This window comes from Rissa tridactyla, chromosome 5 (genome assembly GCF_028500815.1).
Source record: "Rissa tridactyla isolate bRisTri1 chromosome 5, bRisTri1.patW.cur.20221130, whole genome shotgun sequence".
NCBI lineage: Eukaryota > Metazoa > Chordata > Aves > Charadriiformes > Laridae > Rissa > Rissa tridactyla.
In genome coordinates, this window is record NC_071470.1 from 35269749 (window position 1) to 35281735 (window position 11987).

The 11987-nt window shown below is 46.3% G+C and overlaps 1 protein-coding gene across 1 annotated transcript; it reads right to left on the reverse strand.

The window, feature by feature from the left end:
- Positions 1-1094: 1094 nt before the first annotated feature.
- Positions 1095-8316, reverse strand: CD8A (CD8 subunit alpha). Its single transcript, XM_054202208.1, has 6 exons — positions 8188-8316; positions 7263-7631; positions 6625-6714; positions 5953-6069; positions 4315-4345; positions 1095-1985 (listed from the first exon to the last, which is right to left on the reverse strand). The coding sequence occupies exons 1-6, from the start codon at positions 8231-8233 to the stop codon at positions 1931-1933; spliced, it is 708 nt and encodes a 235-aa protein (XP_054058183.1). The 5' UTR covers positions 8234-8316; the 3' UTR covers positions 1095-1930.
- Positions 8317-11987: the final 3671 nt, after the last annotated feature.

Genomic DNA, 11987 nt, shown 5'->3' on the forward strand with positions numbered 1-11987 from the left:
ATAGACCAAAGCCCTAGGTGTAATGTGAAAACGCAGGATAAAATGATTGAGAACAGCGAGAGAAGAGCTGTAAGAGAATGCTACCAGTGGGGTACTGATGTTCCTACCTCTTGTAAACTGTTTTGCAGAAGTGCTTTATGAGTTAAGGCTTTATAAGTGAAAACTTTTAGCTCATACTAAGTCAACAAGTTGACTCCGGGACAAGCTAATAATAAAATTGATGCTCGCAGGAGAGAGAGAAAAGGCTTGAGCTTTTCATCCTCGTGGTTAGAGCTGACTGTAGGATGAGATCAAACTGATTTAGGTAACCATAACATGTTAAAATGGGGCTAAAAATGTGACCTAGTCTGCCTCAAAACAGGTTGGTGAGTAGGATCTGCTTCGTGCTCGTGTCAAAACGCAGCTGCATGTTGGTGACAGGGCAGAGTCTGGCACCGCAGGTGCAGCGAGACCCTCGCTTCACCCAGCTTAGCACCTGGGGTTTGAACGAGGCCACCCTTATTAAGGTCTGAATTCATAGATGTTTCAATGTTAAGGCTTTTCTGTTAATTTTTTTCTTTATAGTGTGTGTAGATACATGTAGTTGTCATTCGGTATTTGCCTGCTATTGTTTAGGTACGCTTCTCTTGTCCTTATTTTTATTTTTTAAATTAAGAATTACAAAAAACTAAGTTTGAGAGAACTTTGTTTTTCTCTGAATTTCCTCAGTTTGTTTGGAGAGGAGGAGACTAGCAAAAGGTTTCTTTCATTCTTTTTTTCCCCAGGTTTTTATCAGCCCCTTGGCAAGAATACTGGAATACCTTCAGAGTCTTTATCTCATCCACCTTCTCACCCCCCTGGGATGGGGGAGTGTTACGGGCCCATCTTGCAAGTCTGGGAAAAGAATTTTAGATCATTTTAGGCAGTAGTAAGCTGAAAGCTGAACTCTGGCATCTTAAAGCTCAGGCTGGTGTGTAAATCACTGCCTTTTCCCTTATCCAAGTCTTCCTCAGACCCTCATTTATTATTTTCACAAAGGATTTTAGCGGTTTTGAGGCTAGGAGCTGAATAAAGAACTAAACATTAGCGAGTCCAACTAAAAACACTTTTTAATTTTTTTCTCAGTTCTTGATGTGCAAGTGGAGTAAGGAAATATTTACATCACATACAGAGCAGAAAAAAACAGAACTCACTGTAGTTGATGAACATGTCCCAAGAAGGAAGGCTAAAAGTCCTGCTTAACCAAAGGAAGTGACAAAGACCTTCCCCCCCCCCCCCCCCCACTACTCAACTATTTCTTCCAGAACCTTCCTTGCTCAGGCAAAACTGCTGAAATCGGTAGAAGTGGGGCTAGCAGCAGAACAAGGAAAGGATAGCAAGAGGGAAACAGTAAACCTTAGCCCCCAGGGCTGTAAAAACTCTCAAAACAAGGCCCTTTAATCCGTATTTACCTTCTCAGTGCAGCTTTGTGCTATATTCGATGAAACAGTAAAACTCCTAGCAGATACGTGGCACCGGGAAAAGAGGGTCTGTTAAGTGAGGGTTTTTATTTCGAAGTAATCCTGTAGCAAATTCAACTTTTAGCTGCATTTTAGAAAGAATTACACACTCCTGAGGAAAGATCTGGCTAACATCCTTATTTCTCATCGGCTTGATACATGTCAGCATCCGGATTGACCTGTTTCTTTTGCCTGAACCACGGAGCTCTGCCATTTGGAACAGAAGTGGTGTTTGCCCTTGGGAATTAATTTGAAAAATCTGAGGTTTTGGGAGGAGTTGTGCTTTAGCGTGCAGCTCACAGAAGAAGCGCCTGCTTGCTGTCCGTGTGTCTGCTCCATCTCTTCAAATGTGTCCAGGTAGAGCGTGTGAGAACTAGTAGCAGTATAGATAATGTAGGTGATGGACTTATGCAGTGACAGCTCCCAGAAGATGATCCAGAAGGTGCAGATGCTCATACGTGTCGGCTTGGCGTGATGGGTTTCGTGTTGGGCTTCCCGTTCGCAGGTCTAGAGAGAGAAAAGGTTTAGACTTACTTTCACGTAAAAGCAACAATTAAAGTATGGCTACTGATCAGCTTGTTTAGCCTTGGTCTGCAGCCAGGGACCTCGAAGAGCAGGCTGTAAAGTGTTCCTAAATCCCCTTTCTTAAGAGACACTGCTAATCAATTGTTACACTAATTAAAAGAAAGTGTTTGGTTTTTTTTGTTTTTTGTTTTTTTTTTTTTTTTTTTTTTTTTTTTTTTTTTTAAAATTTGCGTCTGCCTTCTGCACACTTCTGTCCTCATCAAGCCTTTCTCCACACTCAGAAACGCTGGGAGCTGAAATGGGAAGAAAAGCTCGGGTCTTTTTTGGAGTCGGGGAAGCTGTTATCAGTTCATAAGGATTCTTTTTTTTCTTGTTGCAAACCAGTTTCCTGCAGAGAAGTTTGAAAGGAGGCTTTCTAGGCTACCAGCGTGTTCCCAAAATGATGGAAATTAGTGGTCTCCAGCAACTGATAGTTTTATGCTGGTTTAATGAGTTGGAGATTTGGTACCCCTTTTCACTGAAGATTAATTTGTGGTGGAAAATGAATCCTTCAGCTGCCAGCGCGAATCCCAGGCCAGATCCTGAGGCGCTTTTTAATTGGGTGAATTGCACTGTTAACTTCCAAAGAGCTTCATTTCAACAACTGGGAACTGCTCAGAGCAGCAGGAATTTCCTCTCTACATACAAGCTTAAATATGTTACAGTTGCTTAAACCATAAGGCTGCCGAAGGAAGGCTGTCCTTTGTAACCTGACTGCTCCATCGGTGCAAAATTGAAGAGCTCTGCAGCGTGTTTTTCTCCTCAGGGATGAAACATCTTTGCCCAGGGCTGGCAACAGGGATTGAGATAAGAATCCCGAACAAGGCTGGGAGAGCTCTTCATTATCGTTTAGCCGTTGGAAAGCCAGGCAAGGATCAGGAGATATAATAAAAATCCATTGTAAAAAAAAAAAAAAAAAAAAAAAAAAAAAAAAAAAAAAAAAAAAAAAATTGCCAGGCTCTTCCCTTTTTCGGACAGGCAAAAGAAAATGTGGGTCTGTAGGGGCAGCTGTATTCCCACAGGCGCAGGGGAAGATTGCACCCCAAGGGCAGACAGCATTGCCACTTGGTGCCTCTTCCCTTCATCATCGTTATTTATTATTCAGGCACTGATTTCTGATGTGTTCTGCCTTTAAAAAAAAATAAAAAAATTGTAGGGATCCATTTTCTGTTAATGTAGGAGGAGAGAGGTTCTTTCTGAGTGGTCATGTTAATTTGGGCAACTAAAAAACTATTAACTTTTTTTACTATGAAACCCATGGACGTGTGACAAGGAACGGTAATTTATCTGATTTAAAAAGCGCTCGATGTGCGAAGCATCAGGCCGTAGAGCTGTGGCGATACTGTTCCAAACTTTCTTGCCACCTGGCCGGAGCTGGAGCGGGGAATTCTGTGCTGGAGCCCTTTCCTGGCCTGCGCTCCCAGCACAAGGCTTGCAAAGCCGCAGCCGTGGTTCCCTGCGGGGCAGGCGAAGGGAAGGAACTGGCCGCTGGCAGCTCCGTTTGCAGAAGCAGAACGTGTGTTACTTGCAGGCAAAAGGATTTCTTCTTTCAAACCGGCAAATTGCAATTTTTACTCCAATTAGCGTTTTCCTGGTGCCTCAGGTTGATGGGTGGGTTGGGGAGGCGGGAGGGAAGAGCATTAAAAAAAATGTTCCTGTCTGCCCTAGAAAATAGGTTAACTCTAAAGCTGTGCCTCTCTGCATTGCTGTTTCCCAGGAAAGTCATTTGAAGGCTGCGTCAGCCACTCGGCTACTCTCACTTCGTGCCTGTTGGGGAAATAGGGGCATAAAGCCATGCTGGTGTTGGTCCAAAAATGGCGCAGAGGGGGATTTGAGATGCAATGACTGGCGTCTAATCCATGGGCGCAACCTGAAGATCTGGTGATGGAATCAAATGAACAGTTTGGGGAGGGGAAGGGGTGAAATACGGTCACCGCCAAGCAGAGCGTTGTGAGCACTAAAATGTGATAAAAGTTATGAACGTGGGGTGATGCACAAAGTTTTTAGGCTGCCACAAACACCCCTTGTCTTTCTGTTAAGTAGCTACTACCTTGTCAGTGATTTAAATTGTTTTAAAAAACCCAAAAGCAAACCCCGCAGGAGAAGATAATCTTATCTCTTTTTTGCCCTTAATTCATTGCGCAGTCCCCTCGCATCCACTGTGTATTGGATGGAGAATATTTAGGTGGCTTTTTGGCACCTGCCTGCTTTATCGCTTGCTTGAGGGTGAGGTGCCGCTGAGTCTAAGTGTCAACACCTGTCACTCACTAACCTTTTACATCTGCACCTTCGTCTTCTGGTTTCTAAAATAAAAAAGAAAACGTTTTAGTTCAAAGATGCCAAGTCCCAGCTCGGTAAGGAAGCACTGCAGCAAGGTAGGGCTGGCGGTCGCTGTGAGACTAACGACGGATAAACGGAGCTTATTTTTGAGGAAAGCCGTGCAAGTGAGCGGTGCAGCAGCTCACGTTCCCCCAGCAGTCCACTGAAATATTTTCATGAATTAGATTTTCATGGGAGTAACAGTAGCAGGGTCAGCCTGGGAATGCCGATGGTGAATTTTTATATTTTTTTTTTTTTTTTTTTGCTGTCTCCAGCGACTTTGGCACGTTACTGAAAATCCATCGGCAGCAATTAATTTCTACAACAGGCGAGTGGCAATGATGCCACACAGCATGCAACCAAGTTGAACGATGCTCTTCCCCATTTTAGCATCGACGTCGTCGCTTTGGAACGTATACGGCAAAATAACAATGTCCAGCCATTAATTTTAGCACAAGGTAAAAATCTGTCCTTGAGGGCTCGGGGCTGCCTGCTGCAGAAATTAATTGCAGCTAATGGCTTTTCGCTGGTAAATCACATCAGCATTAAAAGGCAGAAATAAATCATCGGGTGGCATTTGTAGGTTAGCGATGTTGCAGGTCACTGGGGAATCCTAGCGCACAGGGAAGGCTCCTGGTGACTTCAGAGGGAAATTTGGACCAACTCTGGGTGCTCGGCTGCGTCGCCAGCTATTTCCCTCAAGAAGAATGATTTTTGGCTGTGGCTCATCTGTGTTTTTCCATGCGTTCCTTCCTATCGCTGCAGACCATGCTGATCAGTATTTTTCAGGGCTGAAGGATGCTGCAAAATTGTACTTTTTTTTTTTTTTTTTTTTTAAACTGGGTCAGCTGGTAAATTCATCCCACATCAGCTCCGGGCTGTGGGGTCAGTCAGGATCTAGTCAGGTTAATTCAGCAGCAAAACACTCTGGTGTTCCAGGCAGATGAGCTGAGGCAGTTTAATGTAACTTCTGGGGATATCGGGAAGTTAAACTGATTTCAGTGAGCGTTAAATTGATTTAAATACATTTGCACTCACTGCTTGCTCAGGGTAATTTAAAGGCATTTCAAACATGAAATTTCACCAGAGGACTTTTGCCTACCCAGGGATTTTGCCTTACTGCTTTAGCCGTAGCAGTTTCTGAACCTGTGCAATTAAGTTGCTCGTTTGCTTACAGCTCAAGCTGTCACAGCATTTGAATTTGCAAGCCCCATGCTGGAGCATGTTTACCCTATTTTGTCAAAGTGTTTCAAGTTCTGGTATTTTTACCCTCTGATACACCGATTTAAGGATGGTTAGAGCCACCTTAGAGCCATTGTTAGAGCCAATACAGTTTGATAAAGCTTTCTCTATTTATAATTTATTTTTCTTCCTTGTAGTGTAGAAGTTGAAAATTATTTCTCAGCCTAAGCCTACTGATGAGGAAAATGCAGACATGGATTTTTAACAGTGGTCCTTCTCTTGCATTGACTGTGTCCTGGTTATCTGGTGCCTACATAAAGGGGGTAGCTGGGAGATCCATTCCCCTGAAGGACAGGGCTGCAGTTTCAGGCTAGAGGAATATCTACGGGGGGTTATGGGTGAGTCTTACTTTGGCACAGGGTGATGGTGACTGCCAGGGCGAGGAGGAGCAGGAGGCAGGCAGCTGCCAAGGGAACCCAGATGAAGATTTCACAGAAGAAATTCATCTCTTTCTTCTTGCTGGTCTCTGCAGGAATAGAGAAGAGGAAGGATACTCGTGACTGGTGTTACGGCCAGCTGTGGTGGAGCCAAGGGACCTGCCTGGCATTCAGTGAGGCTGGCAATGAAGCAGAGGGCTTCCCCTGGCCTGCAAAGGCAGAGATGGGTACCAGGGGTGTCCACAAGCCCTGGTGTCATCCCCAGCGATAAGCATTCGTTAGTGCTGCTGCTGTCAGCATTTTCCTGAGGACTTGAGGGAGGACGTGTAGCCAAAAATTTTCTTGTCTCCCCTGCCAAGGCTAAAACCAGCACCAGCCCCCAAGGCTCTGCCCTTCCTCCACGTCTTCCCAATGTACCCAGTCATGAGGCATCCTCGTGCTTTTTAAGTCATCCTTAGCCTTTCCTATGAGGGATGAGATGTTGGAGTTTAACCCTCCCAGCTGCATGTACCCACGTGTCCAACTCTGATAAAGCTCTAAGTATTTTTCCCTCTCCCCCTATCCCAAAATTCCTGCAGGATCCCCCTTAGTATCAGTGGACCAAAGCCCAGCTCTTCCCCGCTCCCTCCCTGCAGCTGGGCTACCTGGATCCGGGGTCATTGGGCAGGGATCCTTTTCGGTGATGCCATGCTGGGTGGTGGGTGCCGGTGCAGTGGGTGCCGCTGTGGTGAGGACTGTAAGTGAAAATGGATGAATACAGCATACAGGGAAACACAATAAAATAGTGCTCTCCTGCCTTTCTTCTCTCCCACCCCTGCCAGGGCATGGCTGCTTCTCTGGCCAGTGTAGGGATCAGGTCCAGAGCCCCTTTCATAGAGCCCGTTTTGGATGGTGACTCCCCCAAGGAGGGTCTCCCAAGACCCAATAAGGAGCTGCAGGCTCCTTATTTCTGAAGGAGGGAGGGATGAGGGAGAACTTTGCTTTAGTCTTATCCCTTCAGAGCCATGAATGGGATGGAGAAGTGGGGATGGGCAGGTGATGCTGGGTCTGCCCGATCATCTTTGCCTTCGGGCAGGAGCGATACCATGAGAAGAGATGGCAAGCAGGAAGCTTCTGGCAGGAGGACCGGTGGGTTGGTCACAAGATGCCTTGGGGAAGCAAGCAGGGAAAATAGGGTTTGTGGGAGAGACGACCGATTACAAAAGGCATGGACAGGAGGTGCTGTCCATGCAGGTGGGCATTTTGGCAGAGCTGAGCAAGGTTGGGTGGAGGTGTTGCTGACCTGGGAAGAAGGCAGGCTGGCCGCTGCTGAAGTAGAGCACTTGGTTGCTGTTCACGACGCAGAAATAGTTCCCCTCGTCCTCCCGCATGAAAGACTTCACTATCAACTGGTAGGAGCTGCCGTCTTTCCTCGCCTCGAAGCGTGTGGATTTCTTCTCGTTCCCATCAAAAGTGCTCCGGGACAAGGAAGAAATGAAGACGATGAAGTGAAGGTTCCCGCCCTTGTCCTGGCGGATCCAGAATGCGCCACTGTCCTCCTTGATGGTCAGACATTCCAGCTCCAGCCGCTGTCCCATCCGGGGGTGTGTGATGCTTCTGTCACGAAACCTGGCCGTCATCTTGTGCCTCTGGCCCCGGACCCCAGGGCAGCCTGGGGAGAGAAATCCTTGTGGTAAACACTTGGGAAGAGCCACGTCCCCTCCGGGCAAACCTTGTTCCTTGCCCACTGGGTGTGAGGTCAAATGGAAAGGGATAACTGGGCTGTCTGGATGACTTGACGGTTTTAATGTAGTCCTTGCTGGGATTGTGCGTGGAGGGTGCTCAGTAATCAGCCACTTGGGCTTTGAAGGCAGGTGCTGCCTTTCAGCTGCCTTCTCGGGGATGGTACCCCTTCCCAGCTTGTCTGCAGTAACTCCCCAAAAACACTGACTGCTAAATCCCCTTTTTTCCCCTTCCCCCTCCCCTCCAGAACCACTTCTGTGACCGTGCTCCCTTCCTGGTGCACATGATGCTGCAGCCACCCCTCCGGCTGCCCTACGCTGGCTGAGGCAAGGCCACCACAATTACTGAGCAAACCTCAAAGTTGGCCTTTTTGATTTGATTTTTATTTTCCCTTTAACTATTTAGCCCAATTTCTTGGATTCAGTGGAAGGGGTTTACTTGCCCCTCCTGGGGAAGGTGGTGCACAACCCTTTGTCCATACTCACAGAGCCCCAGAGTGAGGATGAGGAGCAGCGCAGGAGACCTGGCCATCTTCTCCTGGGGGTGGCTGTCTGTGGGGACGGTGCAGCGGAGCCGAGACGGTCTTTCTCTCTTGACTTGGGAGGCTGCGTCGCTCTTTGGAGAGGATGTGATGTCATCAGGACCCTCTTGGGTAAAGAGATGGTGTTTGGCATTGGCGGCAAAATGAAAGGAAAAAACCCAAGATTTCTGAAGAAATTCAGTTCTAATCCAGAATTTGGGTTCATTTATCGTTATTGGTTCTTAACGGTGCCTCAAGGATTTTGCCTCGATGATGTCCGTAGAGATGCATAGTGATGATGCTTGTGCCTGAGGTAGGATCAGCCACCGCAGCCTGATGTCTCCCAGCCGTCTGGGGGTTCACAGCAGCTCCAGCTCTGCAGAAGTCACGGACAAGCCCCGTGCTTTGGCTGCAGAGACCAGGTTGCGTTTCTTGGCAGGGCCTCTGCTGCCTTCACTTGTGCGCGCTCGAGGGGTCTTGTGCAGATGGCAGGGCACAGCGTATTTTATTACTCGGCAAGCAAGACAGGGGTGTTCCATGGCATATATCCATGCGTATGTTTGATCTCCGAGCGCATGCATTGCTGACACGCAGCTGAGTTCTTCAGGTGTTCGATTGTTCTCTTTGCAATTCTTCTTTGCAATTGCTCTGCAAAAGCCACTTTGTGCAAGGCACGTGGTCTGTGATTTGAAACCCACCAAAAAAGCCTCATGCCCCAGGGATATGCTTTTTTTTTTTTTTTTTTTTTTAAACACCTTGCGGTTTTCTTCTCTAACCACAGGGGCTTCCGCCCTGCCAAAAAACCCCTTGCAAGCTTCAATGGAGAGGGCCCTTGCTGCTGCCTCCAGGTGACCACTTGCACACGGATATGGGTGATGCTTCCTGGAGCCTTGCACATACAATAGCAACAGTTTCACCAGGCGGCGAGGTGCTGGGCTACTGTATTATTTATTTCTTTGGTTGTCACTTCCTGGCTTTCCTGCTGGTTATTTTTCTGTGCGAGATGTTTTTCTATTTCTCCTTTGCAAAGAAAGCCCCCTTTTCCTAGGCATGTCAGAAACCAGGCGCAGCTGGCTTTGATGCCGCTGCTATTGTGGCTGCTACTTAGAGATGAGTTATGGAAAATGCTTCGGGAACTGGGTTTATTTCATTGGGCGCCAAGGCGCATTGGTGAGTGAGGAAAGCTGCTGTTAGGCCTACCGAGATGTGTGAAATTCATACTTTCATGAGGCTGTAAAACTTGTGATGTCTACCTGAAATAGGCCTGCTGAGATCTGTGAAATTCATACCTTCACGAGGCTGAGAGACTTGTGATGTCTATCTGAAATAGAGCAGGTTTTGGCAAAATAGAGAGAAATTAGGTTTCATCAGTTAAATAACATTACAAGGATCTGGATCTCAAAATCCTGTCAAGCAAATGTGAATGTCAAACTTGAGCTACAAGTCACCTCTTAGCACTCCAGACATCTCCAGATGAGACATCAAGTGATGCTACTTGCGTAGGCTCCTTGTGGTTTCAGTGGGCAGTTTATTCTCCATATCCTAAGTAGAATTCATCCTCCCTTTATAATGGGATAAGCTGCTCTTGGGAAGCGCCTGTTTTCATGGGCTGGTGAAGGAATGTAAACAAGGAACTGAAACTACAGGCCTGCCTTGCAGATGGCTACAGTTGAGTCTCATGTTTTCTGAGAGGCTGAAGTGAGCCGGTTCCTGCCATCCATTGGGATTGTTGTGTGAGTGCCCCTCAATTCCATCACCATTACAAATCAGTGACAGAAAATGAAATTTCAAAAGCACGACCCTCCCAAGGCCGAAGTTGGAAAATTCCTGATCCCCATTTTTCAGTACGGTTCAAATAGAAGTGAACGTGTTGGCAAATGAGGATGGATCAAATGTTTGTCAGGATTAGGTTCTCACTCTGCTGTAGAACGTGGACACTTAAGTATAGCACATGGTGAATGTCCTCAGAGATGTGGTCGTGGATGTGCTGGGAGGGCCTATACGATTAAAGGATCACCTGGGAAGGGCTGTTGCCTTTCTTACTTCTCTCTTGTCTCTGATTAACAGTAAATTTTATTATTAATCAGTCCGGGGTACCAAACTGGAGCCCAGAGATGCCTCTCCTGGGTGTGGAGGTGTCCTTGATCTTGGTCCTCATGGCTCACAGAATGAGCTGGTTTCGTACCCTGCGTCACCATTCAGAGGTCTCCCTTTTCTCTTCGTGCTCTCGTTTGCTGAAGCGCTTTGTGACTCGCCACTACATGAAAGATCCCACCAGCCCCTGTCTCTTCTGACGCTTGCCTGTTGTGCTGGGCAAGGGCGACCTTGGGGAGTCACAGGAGACGGCTTCAGGGGGAGCTATTCCTTTCTGCTGCCTGTAAGAAACTGCTAATGAATATAGCCTTTAAGGCAAGACAAAAGCTTATTGTCAGCGGGGAGCTATAGCCTTAACCAGGCTCCTATGCATCTCTTTTCAGCGTGGACACACTATGTTGGCCAGAGAGGGAACCAGGGAAGTGTAGCTCCGATGGAGACGTCTCTGTGTGATGAGATAAAACCTCCCCTTTCCTGTGCCCCCATCTCATGTCTCCTAAATAATAAATTAGCTTGGACAGGGATAATTTTTTTTCTGGCTTCTGTGTTTAGGTATTGCTTAGCACAAAGCTGTTTCTATTTCACGTAGTGACAAATAAGAACAACTAAAACAGTTGCAATGGCAATTATTTGATTACGAATACCTCCAGGCCCAAACAGGACCTCCTGGAAAAGCTCTAATTTAAAATCAACACTTGTATAAATAATTTGGATCAGTATATGTAAGTTTTGTACTGATGACCTGCTCCAAAACTGGGAGGAGTATGTGGTTAATCAGATTAATTAAGGAATTTCTTTGATTTTAGCATGCTCTGGTTTGGCAGTTTGTCCTCTAGATGATATTTTGCAATAGACTTGTCATTATTAGACTGAGGACCTGAGTCAAATCAGTGAAACACTAGCATTAATAACATGTTTTATTAGTAACTTCTGTTGTAGTGCCACAGTTACAGTATGACTAAGGAAGAAAAAACTCAGACAACCAGTAACTTCTGCAGATCATCTCATAAGAGATGTCAGGAGACCAGACATGTTGGTTAGACCATAGAAGGTCATTCCTTTTTTCTCCCAAACCTACCAATAAGTTTCATTTTACTCCTAGCTAAGGTTGCAGGGCTCTGATTGCTGGTGAACTCCAACCTCAGTTACTCATGACTGAGGTTTATCATTATATGATGAAGCCAGCCTAGGTGTGTATTTAATTAATGTCAAACAATTAGACGGAAGAAGACAGGAGCAAGGAGAGAAGAGACACAATCACACGGGGAAGAGACAGACTCACAAGGGTCTGTCTTTTTTGAATGGGACTTGGCAGGAGGTGAGTTTAGGATTAATTTTCTCTGTGCTTGCTTACATCCATTTAACAAAGAAGACATGGGAAATGAGAGGGAGCTTGGGGCATCAGAGCTGAGTTTCAGATATGATTGATTTCTTAATCATTGTGTGGAAGGATCTCAGTCACTTTTTCATAGTGGTAAGAAACCCTTCAGGTTCTCAGTGTCAGTAACATCAGACATCACATGGATGTCTCAGAGTATTGCATGACTGGCAGCAGGAGCACGTCTCAGGATATGGGAATTACACTGTGATGGTTGGTAGACCAAAAGGAGCATCAAGATGACCGTGCCCTATCAGGTCCCTTGTTCTGCTGCCCATGGTATCTCCTCGTGG